At 39.2% G+C, this 16,209-nt stretch overlaps 2 protein-coding genes across 3 annotated transcripts in view; one reads left to right on the top strand and one right to left on the bottom strand.

The window, feature by feature from the left end:
• Positions 1-16,209, bottom strand: part of LOC141404982 (semaphorin-2A-like) — a 439,686-nt gene that overhangs the window by 354,198 nt on the left and 69,279 nt on the right. The window lies entirely within an intron of this gene.
• On the top strand, positions 13,423-15,150 carry LOC141405034 (UDP-glycosyltransferase UGT4-like). The gene is made up of 2 exons (XM_073988989.1): positions 13,423-13,741; positions 13,798-15,150. Exons 1-2 carry the CDS (start codon positions 13,498-13,500, stop codon positions 15,084-15,086), a joined length of 1,533 nt encoding a protein of 510 aa, XP_073845090.1. The 5' UTR covers positions 13,423-13,497; the 3' UTR covers positions 15,087-15,150.

Raw genomic sequence — 16,209 nt, 5'->3', positions numbered from 1 at the left:
CCCAAGAATCTTCGTAACTCCTTGATGTTTGTGGGGGCTGGCATCTCCTGAATGGCGGCCACTTTGTCGGGATCCGTATGTATACCTTCTCCGCTGATGACGTGTCCCAGGTACTTAGTTTCCCGCTTAAAGAAGTCACACTTTTCCGGGTTAATCTTCAGATTCGCCGCTCGTAATCTGCGGAAGACCTCGGCCAGGTTGTCCAAATGTTCATCTAATGTTTTCCCTATGACTATTATGTCATCTAGGTACGCAAACGCGTGCGGTTCCAACTCCGGGCCGATTACGCTGTCCAGGGCTCTTTGGAACGTTGCGGGCGCAGAGTGTAACCCAAACGGCATGACTCTCCACTGGTAAAGTCCCCTTCCAGCGACTGTGAAAGCCGTATATTTCTTGCTTCCTTCGTCCATTGGGATCTGCCAGTAACCGTCTTTCAAGTCCAGGCTACTGACATAACGGGCTTCTCTTAACCTATCCAAGATCGAGGAGATACGAGGAAGCGGGTAGGCATCAGGTTCGGATTTCCGGTTCAGATGCCGAAAATCCATACATAACCGCCACGTACCATTCTTCTTTTTCGCCAATGTTATCGGGGAGCTGTATGCACTGGCCGATGGCTCGATGTACCCTTGGGCCAACAGTTCGTTGATCTTTCCATCGATAACGGCCTGCATGGCCGGATTCCTCGGAGCGTACCGCAACTTAAACGGTCGATCGTCTGTCAATACAATTCTGTGTTTGGCCGCCGTAGATGGTCCATGTAGTTCCCTAAACTTTTGTAACTCCCCCTCCAGAAACCTTTGTATTCTCCTTTGGTCTTCAGGAGCGTGATCACCCAAAACTACATTACCGCACGGAATGGGATCATAGGCCTCCTCTACCCCGTGATTGGCTTCGACATCGCGATGTTCCGACCGGCCCTCGGCGGCGGTTAACTGTCTGATCGACTCATCCACTTTGCTGGACTCACTTACCTTCGCTTCAAATCTGCACGTCAATCCTGCACATGTGATTTCCGCATTGCACTTCACTAAGCAGTCCAATCCAAGGATCACGTCCTCCGTCGCCTCCTCCATCACCAGCAATCTCCCTCTGATCTTCTTGTTCCCAATCCAGATGTCAGTTTCCAGGGCATGGTCGACCTGTCGTTGGGAGCCGTCAGCAAGAGTTACCACCAACCGCTCCGGAAGCTCGTGGCTAGAATTAGTTATGGAACGCGCGAACTCCTCACTGATGAAGCATCGAGTAGCCCCGGTATCAACGGTAGCATCCACCCGTCGTCCTCCGATGGTGACGGCTGCCACTAAGCGGGTGGTATCTAAACGGAGGGACGTATTTATTGTCGGGACGGCGGCTCCTCCGGACTCGTAACCCCTCCTTGCATACGAGCCCGTTCCTCGTTTCCCGGGAGACGACGGCAGCACCGGATTGTTCTGACGTCTCTCCGACCACACACCCAACAGAAAATTACTTGTTCTCGTTGGCAGTTATATGCGAAATGGCCGTTCTGACTACAGCGTCTACAGGCAGTTCTGGGGTTTATCTGGGGTAGTGGCTGCTGCTGGCTTTCGTCTGGTTGTAGTCGGCGATGTTGTTCTCGGGGCTGTGTGGGCAAGGCCGGGATGCTTTCCATATCCTCAGCCATCTCCAACAAATCGTTTAATGAATGGAAATCTCGCCTCCGTATGTACCACTGGTACTCCGCCAATGCATTTCGGAAAATTCTCTCCAGTTTTCCCTCCTCACTCATGTCGCTGTGTCTCATCAGATTTTGCATGTGAAGGGTGTAGTTTTTGAACGTTTCTCGAGGTTTCTGTCGTCTTTTGCGAATTTCATCGTCCAACTGCTCAAAGTATCGTCTGGGTAGGAAAAATTTCAACACGTCTTGTTTATAGTCACGCCACGTTTTCCAACCCTTATTGTTGTTGCGGAACCAGATAAGGGCCCTTCCTACAAGAACTTCTGGCATTAATGCTGGTAAAAGGTCGCGATCCACCTCGTGCATTATGGCGAGTTCTTCCAACCTTTCCAGAAATTCCCATGGCTCGCATTCCCCGTCGTACGACACGTTCCATTTCCGGACCTGTTCCGCTACGCCTCGCATTACCAAACCCAGTTGACCACGGGACGATTCCTGAGCGGTTTCCGATGAGCGCTTCCCTTTCGTAGGGAATATCTCCGTGCCTTCTGGGGTTGTTACCTTTATGGCTGGCGATCTTCCCGGTGAACTTGATCTGGAGGGTGATTCGTGCTTTCCCTGGAGTATGAGGAGATTAGCTAGAGCTTTCGGTTCATGTTTCTCCCCGAGAAATTGAGAAAATCGTTTCCTCAGTTCTTCGACTGTTCCACTGGTGTCGCGATTATATTCCGCCAAATACGTCACCAGCTCTTCTTTGCGTAGATTATACGCCCACGATACACGTAGGGTGTCCTCCATGTTCGGTTAAAAAATATATCTCCTTGAATCGTAAACTGTATTTTGACAGCCTGTTTCACCTCTCAAGTCCCTGCTCGGGCGCCACTGTAACGACACGTTTCCTGCCTGTTACTGGGATATACTCAGGGGGGGCAGGGTTCGTCACAGACTGACTCCTTTCCCGTGTGCAAATCTTCTTTAAGCCTCTGCTGTCGCGGCGAATTGGCCGCTTCCCGCTGTCGACCTCTCTCTCAGCTACTGAATTCGCCACCGCTGCCGCTGCACTGGCTCTCTTCGACCAGTGTCATCGCCGCAACGGTACCTTGTTTACTTTCGTTCATTCCCTATGAGAGCATTTTTTCCCCCACGGTACCCCCGAAATGCAACAAGACAACACAAGTAATTTCTACATTTTTATTTCGGGAGCAAAAAAAAACAGTCCTTCGTTAATAGGCAAAATAGACTAACTCATAATAACAAAAATAAACAATAACTTAAACAGCCTTCCTGGCCTTCTGTCTCCAATTGCTAGGTTTGTGTGGGGGAAAACGAGTTGTACGACTTTCCACCTCACACTCCACTACTCCACTAAAATTAAAATGTCACTAAATTTTAGTACCTGAGGAAAAATAATATAGCTAACTACGTGTAAACGCTACAGTAATGTATTTAAACTTTTCTCAAAAAAAAAAAAAAAAAAAAAAAACAAGTAAAAAAGTATCAGTCGGCTTTGCCGACGGAGATATACCCTCAGCCTGTGCAAATTGAAACACTTTTTTCAAAAAAATCTTATGTATTTAGGGGGTTTCAAAATTTGGTCGTATGAACCGACAAAAATGTTGATTAGGATTAAAGTTCAAAAATGTTGCGGAAAAGGTACTTAAAGGAATGGACCGACATAGACCGTGGGTGTGCCATAGGGGGTTTTTACACCCTTCGAGCTGTTTTCTCAAGAAGTATGGACTTGCCCCTGAAACAACTTTTACCATCGTAATTGAGGCAGCAAATGTAAGTTGCTTCAACAAAAATCAAAGTGATTCAATAGCAGGTCTTAAAGTGAACTTATCTAAAATTTTGTGTTGGAGGTACCGGATGGAGTGGACAAATATAGTCCATATTCGAACCTGATCTATATCTGGTAGATATTATGAGAATTTTTAAAGTATGGACCAAATCGGTCACTCCCATCAAGAGTTATCGTGCGCACAATTTTTCCGAACATTTTTGAACTTTTGTGGGGTAGGTACCTGAAGGAGTGGACCGATATGGCTTATCTACGAACTTAAACTAAGTTTGGAAACAATATAACGAAGGCCAAACTTTTGGCCGGAATCGGCATATCCGTTCGAGAATTATCTTGCGCTTCCAGCCATAAACATGGTGTCATAGGGTTTGTTTTTCAACTTTCAGGCTATTTTCTCAGGAAGTATGGACTTGCCCCTGAGGAAACTTGTACCATCGTATAGGGGACAGTGAATACAATATGTTACAACAAAAACCAAGGCGATTCGAGAGCAGGTCCTAAACTGAACTTTTCCGAAATTTTGTGTGGGAGGTACTGGAAGGAGTTTACCGATTGAGTCCATATTGGAACCTCATCTAAGTCTGGTAGAAATTTCATAATGTGCAAAGTATGGACCAAATCGTTTTCTCCCTTCAAGAGTTATCGTACGCACAAAAATTTTCCCAACATTTTCGAACTTTTGTGGGGGAGGTACCGGAAGGAGTGGACCGATATAATCCATCTTTGAACTTGAACTAAGTTTGGACAAAATATTACGAAAGCCAAATTTTGGACCGAATCGGCGCATCCGTTCGAGAGTTATCTTGCTCTCCAACCACTACACACGGTGTCATAGGTTTTTTTGTAACTTTGAGGCTATTTTCTGAGGAAGTATGGACTTGACCCTAATGAAACTTATAGCGTCGTATAGAGGACAGCGAATACAACTTGCGTAAACAAAAATCAAAGAGATTCGAGACCAGGTCCTAAACCGAACTTTTCCGAAATTTTGTGTGGGAGGTACCCTAAGGAGTGGACCGATTTAGTCCATATTGGAACCTCATCTAAGTTTGGTAGAAATTACACGATGTGCAAGGTATGGACCAAATCGGTTATTCCCTACAAGAGTTATCGTGCGCATAAGTTTTGCGACAATTTTTGAACATTTGTGGGGGAGGTACCTGAAGGAGTGGACCTATATTACCCATCTTCGAACTTAAATCGAATCTGGACAAAATATTTCGATTCCCAAAATTTAAACCGAATCGATTGATCCGTTCGAGAGTTATCGTGCGCACCAGCCAGCCAGACAGACAGACAGACGGACATTGCAAGATCTACTCCAAATTGTCTGAAACGGATATCGTACAAACATACTTGGGGTCTAAAACCATTATTTCGATGAGGCACATTTTTGGTCGTATCAAAGTGTAAATACCCTCTTTAGCCTAATGGCTGAGGGTACAAAAATTCCATTACCAAATATCGGATTATTATAGTTTTCGGCGAAAAATAGTTTGACTGTTATTTATCGGCTTCAATTGCCTTATTGTTCTTCACACTTCAGGTGATATTTTGACATTATATTGTTATGTTTAATACAATATTCAGAGAGTGGTTATTCATTGCCACTCAGATAAAAGCGTGTGCAGTTCAGGCTATAGATTATCTTATTCGTCATTGCATTGGGATGTCCCACGCAATAACCATCATTTTGATGTTTAGGTCTGCGGTACAACTTTCGAACTTCATTTCGAAATTGCGAACCTCAGTGTTGCATAAAAATAGAATATAAAAAATCGGTATTTTTACTTACTTACAATAAAAACTAATTACATTTGTTTAATTTATTTCCAAGATAAAGATGAACATTAACAACTGTAGACTTTTATTGAATTTGTTTATCGCAGATATGGGAAAACAGTTCTCGAACGAATGGAGTAACAAATAATTGAATACAGCATTTGTTCGTCTGCGACAAATTTTGTATACCCTTCCCCAGAAGATAATGAGGAGGCATCTTAAATATCCAATAAGTGCAGCCCGATTCAATTTTAATGCAACTACAAGCCAAAATTCCGTCGTGCGTTAAACCATCCCGAACTGCGTGTCCTAATATACTACTAGTGGATAAGTTTTTCACAACTGAAATACGAACTGGGAATCAAACCCAGGTATTAAGTTTGCAAGTCGATGACGTGACATTTTGGGAGGGTATAATTAAGTTTGTTATTTCATTTGTAACACATCGGAAACCTTATAATCAGCATAAAATTCTAAGTCGATATAACCATGTCCGTCTGTTGAATTCAGGAAACAGCTCGCAATATTGTTATAGAGTTCTGTAATTTGGTATAGAAGTTTCCATTACTCCTAGGATGTTTGGTATAGAATATGGGCTATATCGGTCCACGTTTTGATGTAGCCCCCACAGATCGGTTTCCCGATTTTCGGTATTTTGAAGATTTTAGACTCATTTTAATACCGAAATGACTGAAATTTCCACCTGCAAGTTGTCTGTGTAGTTCCACGCCTTCATGAAGCTCCCATAGAACGCTAACTCCCGGTTTTCGATATTTAGAAGGTTGTGTCCTCAATATCCCACCAAAATGGTTTAATTTGGTATTAGAGTTAGCTGGGGTGCAAAACTTTCAACATCAAATGGCTCGGTATAGCTCCACGTCTTCATATAGCCCTCATAGAACGGTACCTACCGATTTTCTGTATTTTTAAGGTTGTGTTCTCAATTTGCTAGTTAGTCTTCGTTGAACAGTACCTCCCTCCAGTTTTTCTGTATTTTTAAGGTTGTGTCCTCAATATCACGCCGAAATGGCTAAAATTTGGTATTTAGTCATCGTCGAGACTATAAAACTTTCCATCTGAAAGTTGCCGGTATAGGTCCACACTTTCATATAGCCCCCATAGAACGGGACTTTCCGATTTTCGTAATTTGAAAGTTATAGCCTCATCGCCGAAATTGCTGGAATTTGGTATTTAGTCTTCGCTGGGGGTGCAACACTGTCCACCTGAAATTTGTCGGTATAGGTCCACGTTTTCATATAGCCATATAACAGTACCTCCCCATTTAGTTGGTGGTATAAAACTTTCCACCTGATATTTATCGGTGCAGGTCCTCATCTTCATCTAGCCCCATAGAACATTACATCCCGATTTTCGGTATTTTGAAGGTTGTGGCCTCGATATTCCACCGAAACCGCTGCAATTTGGCTGGTGCGCACGATAACTCTCGAACATATGAACCGATTCGGTTCAAATTTTGGCTTTCGTAATATTTTGTCCAAACTTAGTTTAACTTCGAAGATGAGGTATATCGGTCCACTCCTTGCGGTACCTCTCCCACAAAAATTCGGAAAATTTGTGCGCACGATAACTCTTGAAGGGGGTAACCGATTTGGTCCATATTTTGTACATCGTAAAATTTCTACCAGTGTAGGACCAACTTTCGAATTGCTTTGATTTTTGTTATAACAACTTGTATTCACTGCCGCACATACGACGGAACAAGTTTCATCAAGGGCAAGTCAATACTTCCTGAAAAAATAGCCTGAAAGGTGCAAAAAAAAACCGATATGACATCGTGTGTGGTGGTTGGAGAGCAAGTTAACTCTCGAACGGATCAGCCGATTCGGTCCAAAATGTGGCCTTCGTAATATTTTGTTCAAACTTAGTTTCAGTTCGAAGACAAGCCATATCTGCCTACCCCCCTCACAAAAGTTCAAAAATTTTCGGAAAAATTGTGCGTACACTGCCAAATATATCTACCAGGTATAAATCAGTTTCAAATATGGTCTATATTTGTCCACTACTTTAGGTACCTCCCACACAAAATTTCGGATAAGTTCACTTTAAGACCTGCTCTCGAATCACTTTGGTTTTTTTGAAGCAACTTGCATACGCTAACTCTATTACGACGGTAAATGTTTTTTCAGGGGCAAGTCCATACTTCTTGTGAAAACAGCCCGAAATGTGTAAAAAACCCTAAGGCACCATATAGTCACCATAAATGCCCGAAGACGTAACCAACATGAAAATCGAAATTAGTTTTTTGATGGAATCTGATACATAAAGCTAAAATACATGCTCTTCGAGCTTCTATGTTCAAAACTAACGATTCTATACAAGAAATGGTATTTCGGAAATTGGAATAACATTGCAGATGTTGTTGTAATGACAGATCGCAAAATCAAGCATTTTCGCGGTTATAGTTTCATTACTTGCTCCCATTCGTACATGACTGATAATACTTGATATTCTATAAAACAGTTCTTCATTCCATAACGTTTGCTTCTATTGTAAAGTTTTGATTTTGTGAGTTACGTCTTCAGGCATTTATGGTGACTATATGTAGTGGCTTGAGGGCATGATGGTTCTCTAATTGATCAACTGATTTGGTCCAAAATTTGCCTTCGTCATATTTTGTCCAAACTTAGTTTCAGTTCGAAGATGTGCAATACCGGCCCTAAATGGTCCATATCGGTCCTCTCCTTAGGGTACCTCCCCTTCAAAAGTTCAACATTTATGTCTAAGTGCAGTTTAGGGTCTGTTCGAAGATCCTTTGGAAACATATACCGATGCTGTTCGTTATGGTCCTGTTTACAGCGATATTATGTTTTCGTGGACAAGCCCATGCTTCCATGCACACTGGTCCAAAAGTTATACGATGACCCACTGAAATGACTAGTGGTCCACTTCCATAATAGACAAAATTCGGAAAAGACTCGATCTGCCCGTAGATGAAAGTTTCAATTCACATAGACTGAGGGTATATCTGATACTTTTTTTGGCTTTTGGGTTTGTATTGGTTTGCACCCAAAGATACAATTTGTTTGCACCCAAACATATAATTTGTTTGCACCCAAACATATATTTATTTGCAGGACCCAAACAAATGTTATGTTTAGGACGGATTTCAAACAAACATATGTTTGCAGCAAAATGTGTTTGGAACATATGTTAGTGAGGCGTTTTTATACCATATACCACAATGTGGAAAAGGGTATTATAAGTTTGTTTTGGTAAAAATTCATGTAACACCGCGAAATATTCGTCGGAGACGCCCAATGTGGTATACCAATCTTCATATCTCGACGTGATAAAGCGATTTTGAGATGTGTGTCCGTCCGTCCGTCCGTCTGTCCATTATAAATTGTAAACACGCTCCAGGCCGAAATTATGAACCGATCGTCACGAAATTTTGTATGCAGGCCGGGTTCAGATCAGAATAGATCCCTATTCTAATTGGTGATGATCGTGAAGTATTTAGCGGGTGAAATGGACCAAAAACATAATATTTATCCAATTTTCTAGCGGCTCTGTAGGTCTCAATAATAGTCCGATCAACGCGTAATTTTAAATAAGGTAAGAGCATATCACAAACGAGAAGCATGCAATTTGAGATGGCGACCGGATAATATTTAGAGGGTTAAATGGACCAAAACTTTTGTGTGGAAATTGTGAAAATTTTTAATATACAGCTTACATCTTAATTCCTGGAAGTTACATTCCGGACAAGTGAGATATACTTGAAAGTGGAACGCTTGACCTTTCAATTGATGCCAATTATGTTGGTGTGCATGATTAGAGATGGACAGTGGGTAAATACCCAATGGGTAAATACCCGGTAAATTGGGTAAATTGGGTAAATACCGGGTAAATACCCATTTGTGGGTATTTATTTGGGTATTTACTATATTGAATCGCTAATACAACATCTTAGACCCTATTTCTGGGTTTAGGCTATGAAATCGATTCAAAATGTATAGTTTTACAATACTTTAAACAAGTGGGTAAATACTTGGGTAAATACCCGAGTATTTACCCAAGTGTTGGGTAAAAACTCATTAACTGCCGAACCACTTGACGTAGGCTGACAAAATTTGGCTCAAATCTTACTTATGTCAAGAGAATATTTAGCATTGAAAATGGGGTCTCTGGGTCCATGTTTTGATATAGCCCCCATATAACCGTACCTCCCGATTTAAGGTATTTTTTGTCTATTTGCCTCATTGTACAATCATAGTGGCTGAAATTTGGCATAGTGAGTTCTCAATATGTAGCAAATACCCTTGCAAAAACTTGTCAACATAGGTCCACGTTTTCTAATAGCCCCCATATAAGTATACCCCGATTTCGAGTATTTACCCAAATTTTGGGTAAAAACTCTTTAACTGCCGAACCACTAGACGTAGGCTGACAAAACTTGGCATAAATCTTTCTTATGTCAAAAGAACTTCTGGTACTGAACACGGGGTCTCTAGGTCCATGTTTTAATATAGCCCCCATATAGCCGTACCTCCCGATTTAAGGTATTTTTCATCTATTAGCCACATTTTACTACCAAATTGGCTATAAATTAGCACAGTGAGTCCTCAAGGAGTAGAAAATATCCTTGCAAAAATTTGTCAATATAGGTCCACGTTTTCTAATAGCCCCCATATAAGTGTACCCAGATTTCGAGTATTTACCCAAATTTTGGGTAAAAACTCTTTAACTGCCGAACCACTTGACGTACGCTGACGAAATTTGGCTCAAATCTTACATATATCAAGAGAATATTTAGTATTGAAAATGGGGTCTTTAGGTCCATGTTTTAATATAGCCCCCATATAGCCGTACCTCCCGATTTAAGGTATTTTTTACCTATTAGCCTCATTGTACAATCATAGTGGCTGAAATTTGGCATAGTGAGTTCTCAATATGTAGAAAATACCCTTGCAAAAACTTGTCAACAAAGGTCCACGTTTTCTAATAGCCCCCATATAAGGGTACCCCGATTTCGAATATTTACCCAATTTTTGGGTAAAAACTCATTAACTGCCAACCCACTTGACGTAGGCTGACAAAATTTGGCTCAAATCTTACTTATGTCAAGAGAATATCTGGCACTGAAAAGGGGGTCTCTAGGTCCATGTTTTACTATGGCCTCCATATAGCCGTACCTCCCGATTTAAGGTATTTTTAATCTATTAGCCACATTTCACAACCAAATTGGCTGTAATTTTAAACAGTGAGTCCTCAAGGAGTAGGAAATATCCTTGCAAAAATTTGTCAATATAGGTCCACGTTTTCTAATAGCCCCCATATAAGTGTACCCAGATTTCGAGTATTTACCCAAATTTTGGGTAAAAACTCTTTAACTGCCGAACCACTTGACGTACGCTGACGAAATTTGGCTCAAATCTTACTTATGTCAAAAGAACTTCTGGTACTGAACATGGGGTCTCTGGGTCCATGTTTTGATATAGCCTCCATATAGCTGTACCTCCCGATTTAAGGTATTTTTCATCTATTAGCCACATTTTACAACCAAATTGGCTGTAATTTGGCAGAGTGAGTCCTCAATGAGCATTAAATATCCTTGCTAATATTTGTCAACGTAGGTCCACGCTTTCTTATAGCCCCCATATATGGGTACCCCGATGCTCATTGTGGACTCACTGTGCCAAATTACAGCCAATTTGGTTGTAAAATGTGGCTAATAGATGAAAAATACCTTAAATCGGGAGGTACAGCTATATGAGGGCTATATCAAAACATGGACCCAGAGACCCCATGTTCAGTACCAGAAGTTCTTTTGACATAAGTAAGATTTATGCCAAGTTTTGTCAGCCTACGTCAAGTGGTTCGACAGTTAAAGAGTTTTTACCCAAAATTTGTGTAAATACTCGAAATCGGAGTACCCTTATATTTGGGCTATTAGAAAACGTGGACCTATGTTGACAAGTTTTTGCAAGGGTATTTTCTACATATTGAGATCTCACTATGCCAAATTTCAGCCACTATGATTGTACAATGAGGCAAATAGACAAAAAATACCTTAAATCGGGAGGTACGGTTATATGGGGGCTATATCAAAACATGGACCCATTTTCAATGCTAGATATTCTCTTGACAAAAGTAAGATTTAAGCTAAATTTCGTCAGCCTACGTCAAGTGGTTCGGCAGTTAGGGAGTTTTTACCCAAAATTTGGGTAAATACTCGAAATCGGGGTACCCTTATATGGGGGCTATTAGAAAACGTGGACCTATATTGACAAATTTTTGCAAGGATATTTGCTGCTCCTTGAGGACTCACTGTGCCAAATTACAGCCAATTTGGTTGTAAAATGTGGCTAATAGATGAAAAATACCTTAAATCGGGAGGTACAGCTATATGGAGGCTATATCAAAACATGGACCCAGAGACCCCATGTTCAGTACCAGAAGTTCTGTTGCCATAAGAAAGACGTAAGCCAAATTTTGTCAGTCTACGTCAAGTAGTTCGGCAGTTAATGAGTTTTTACCCAACACTAGGGTAAATACTCGGGTATTTCCCCAAGTATTTACCCACTAGTCTAAAGTATTGTAAAACTATCCATTTGAAACGAATTTACAACCTAAACCCAGGAATAGGGTGTAAAATGTTGTATTTGCCATTCAATATAGTAAATACCCAAATAAATACCCACAAATGGGTATTTACCCGGTATTTACCCACCGTGTGGGTATTTACCGGGTAAATACCCGGTAAAAACCATCTCTATGCATGATCAGACAACAGAGTTACATCCTAATATATTCCGTTATTTGTTTGTAGTGTAATAATAATCTCGCTAGAAGTCGCAATTATACATCAATAGTCACGAAATTTTGCACCGGGTAAGAGTATAGATCGAAAAAGATGAGTACAATTTTGAATGATGATTTGATGTTCTTTAGCGGATGAAATGGACGATTACTTTTGTATGAAAAATATAACAATTTTATTTTTGGTCGATATTTTATTTCCTGAGGACATATATATTTCGAAAAGTAGCCTACAGATGGAAAAAAACTACTGACCTTTCCTCTGATGTAAATTGCAATAAAGTGTTTGCTAGATAACGGGCCTACTGCCTAATATACAATGGGTTCTGTGTAGAGAACCACATTTTTATCCCATGCTACTTATTGTCTCTCCAAAAGTTTATGTAACACCACGAAATATTCGTCCTAGACCCCTTATTTGGTATGCCTAAATTCATATTTCCACGAAATAAAGCGATTTAGCGATGTGTGTCCGTCCATTAAAACTTGTAAACAAGCTTAAGGTCGCAATTATGGACCGATTGTAACGAATTTTTTAAGGAGTTTGGGTTCGGGCCAGAATAGAAATGATTAGTTTTTGCTGATAATCGTGAAATGTTCAGGGAATGAAATGGACCAAAAACAAAATTTTAACCAATTTTGTAGCGGCTCTGTAGGTCACAATAATAAACTGCAAAATTTTAAACAAAGTTTGAGTTTATGATAAAGAAGGGGCGTACAAACCAACGTGAAGATCAGATAATACTTAGCGGGTTAAATGGACTGAAACTTTTGTGTGAAATTGGTAAAAATTTCAATAACATTGCGGTTGAACAACGGAAGTAGTAGTACTACATAAGTGGGTTTCATTACATTTTAGTTTGTGTGAACTAAATTTTCCTTTCCTGCTACAAAATGTCTTTGTCATGCTAGATAACTTTTTGGTTTTGGTCACAAGTATTATACATTACATCTCTGATATTTGATAATTAAATTTTCACAATCATTGAAAAGAAGTTCCGTGGAGAGCGATTGTCCAGGGATAGTGGTATAGGGTATCCCATGGTCGGCTCCGTCCGACTATAGACTTTTCTTACTTGTTTTTTATAGAGTTATAGAATTCAGCTACAGGAGTTCAAAAGCACAATTTGGAAAATTTTAATTATTGATCCATGTTTTGGAAAGAACTACATAAGAGGAAGAGCTTAGTACTTTCATAAAATAAATGAAATTATTTGTCCTTATTCACTTCAATACAGATGAAGGGTATAAAAAGTTCGGCCCTGCTAAACTTAACCATTTATGACGTACCATCACAAAACCTACCACCCCTTGCTTATCGTAGAACAAATAACACTCAATTACCTATCCAACAAAGATTTTTTAATTGATAAGAAAAGTCTAGCGAAATTATACACAAATTAGTTAATACGAATAGTATCACAAACAAAGCGATAGTATTTGGTTGAATTATGAAGCATTATGCCGGACGCTTAAATGCGCGATAGGTCAAATGAATGTGTTTACGCTACTAACAATTGTAATAAGTGGACAATTACTATCAGCTACAAATGCTGCACGGATTCTATCGATTTTGGCTTTTCCTGCACGAGCTCAACATGACTTTACGCAACCACTACTACTCGAATTGGCAAATAGGGGACATCAGGTAACCTCCATCAATAATTTTCCACTGAAACAAGCAACGGATCATTTTCGAGATATTGTTATTGAAGAAAATTTCCATTTGTTTGATGGTAAGTCTGTCTCTTAAAAATTGATTTCTAAATTATGAAAATAATTTCATTTGCAGAATTTAAAAACTTCACCATGAATGACATTAACAGCAATTATTATAACACAGTGGACATGTTCTATGACAGATCCTATGAAATGTCCCATAACTTGTTGGTTGATGAGCAAGTTAGAATTATGATGGCAAATGAATCATTTGATTTGATTATTATTGACATAACATTAACCGAAGCCTTATTTGGACTTGGAGAATATTTCGGGGCACCAATGGTGGCCATATCCTACTGGAGTACAATGACTTCAATCGACGAGTTAGTTGGAAATACCACACCTCTATCGTATATACCAAATTTGATTATGCTACGCAAATATAATCAAAATATGAATTTCTGGAGAAGATGGTTGAATGTCATTGTTTTTACTGTTGAATGGGTGCACTATTACTTCCGATATTTTCCCATGCAAAAGCAATTATACGATGAAAACTTCCCCAATGCCAAGTTGTCAATATATGAAGCCCAACGAAATTTTTCATTGGTTTTGTTAAATGATCATTACACCATTACCACACCCAGACCCTATGTACCAAATATGATAGAGGTGGCTGGCATGCATATACCTTCACAACCGGATCCCATTCCAGAAAATGTTAGGAAATTACTAGATGATTCCCCGCAAGGAGTTATATATGTTACACTGAATTCCATATTACCCGAACATATTGTGCAAATTATTTTAGACCAACTAGGCAAATGGCCGCAATTGATTTTATGGAACAGCAACGTCGTACCTTGGGATTCTATGCGTATACCTCGTAATGTTTATTTCCAGCAAGGACTCTCCCAACACTCGGTGCTCTCACATCGCAACATCTATTTGTTTATATCGCATGGCGATTATCTCAATATTGTTGAAAGTATTTATTATGGTGTGCCCATTTTGGGCATACCGAGATATGATGGCTATCATGACGATTATGTTGATAATATCAAAAAAATTGGCAATGGCCTGTCATTGACTTTAAAACAATTTAATGAAAGATCACTAGCTTTGGTACTACATGATTTACTAGCTACTAATCACTATCGCAACGAGGCCAAGCAAAAATCCCAAATATTTCGTGATCAGCAAAATACACCAATGGAAAAGGCTGTCTATTGGATCGAACATATTGTAAAGTATAAGGGAGCACAACATATGCGCAATATGGGCCAGAATTTAAGTTTGTGGGAATTTTACAATTTAGATGTATATGCCAGTATGGTTTTTATTATTTTAGCTTTTATATTTTTATCATATTTGTGTTTAAATGTTCTATTAAAATTTATTTGGAATCTTAAGAGATAAATAATGGAGATATTTGAAGTTATTTTTAAATAAATAATGATAGGTGATATATAAAACAAAGAAATCTATTTCGCACGATCATCTTTGTAGATACTAGGGGTTTATGTCCGAACTAAAGACTTCGCTTAAGTACTTAGGTATTTATGTGCTTAGCTGTTATTGTTTAGTGTCACGATCGTGACACGCGCCCGTTCTGATTACAGACAGTATTATCTCCATTCATATGGTACTCTGGTATGCTATCCTCCAGTTCTAACTGATTCTTGTCGTTTGCGATCTTTAACATTTTGATGGCAAACAATGTATCTCTTAAAAGATTACCTTGCCCGTCTCTACAAGATTATGTGCGTGTGTGCAGTAGGGTTATGACTTTTTGGCATCTTTCCTCAAAAATGATTTCCTGTAGCAGGGATGAATGAACTTTTGCCTAGTAATCACTATGCTATCGTTTATTCCATTGAAATATAACAAAAGCTCACGCACAAATCGATTTTAAAAAAATATTTTTTTGAAAAAATATATGAAATGAAAAAAATTTTGTTTTCAAAAAATTATTTTTTGTTGCACGAATGAATATATATAAGCCTGCTAATAACTATAATAACGTTTATTTCATTCAAATATTAAAAACGTCGCGAAAAATGTCACTTTGAAAAAATTTTAAATTCTTTGTTTTTTGTTAAAAAATTATATTTTTGAATAAAAGCGTTTACGACATTTTTACGATTCTCAGAATTGAAGAAAAATAGTGAGAAATAAATTTTATGTCATTTTAATTATCTCATGTGGCTCTAAAGTTTATTTTCAATTATATATCTGTTTTCAATGACTTCAAAAATTGTCCATAATTTTGATAAATTCAAATTTTAAAATCATTTTGTGCGTGAGGTTTTTTCACCGAATCACCTTATAATTAAGATTTTATGTAATCTTATGGCAAAACTCATCACGCTATGATACAGGGATATGAGGTTGTAAAAAAGTCATAACCCTAGTGTGCAGTTTTGTGTTTCACTTTTTTGTAAAATCTTCGAATTTCGATCCCTGTACTTCTCGTAATACGTTTCTTCTCCTTACCTATACCAGATTGCAATACGGCTCTATAAAAACCCGCGTAAATTAT

Source organism: Musca autumnalis, unplaced genomic scaffold (assembly GCF_047663935.1).
Source record: "Musca autumnalis isolate F117 unplaced genomic scaffold, ASM4766393v1 scaffold_5, whole genome shotgun sequence".
NCBI lineage: Eukaryota > Metazoa > Arthropoda > Insecta > Diptera > Muscidae > Musca > Musca autumnalis.
The sequence above is the reverse complement of the archived record's forward strand: the minus strand, read 5'-3'. Positions and strand labels throughout refer to the sequence as shown.

Coding starts and splice junctions, on each gene's coding strand:
- LOC141405034 (XM_073988989.1), top strand. CDS start 13,498: ATGAATGTGTTTACGCTACTAACAATTGTAATAAGTGGACAATTACTA. Junction 13,742..13,797: donor AAATTTCCATTTGTTTGATG/GTAAGTCTGTCT, acceptor TTTCATTTGCAG/AATTTAAAAACTTCACCATG.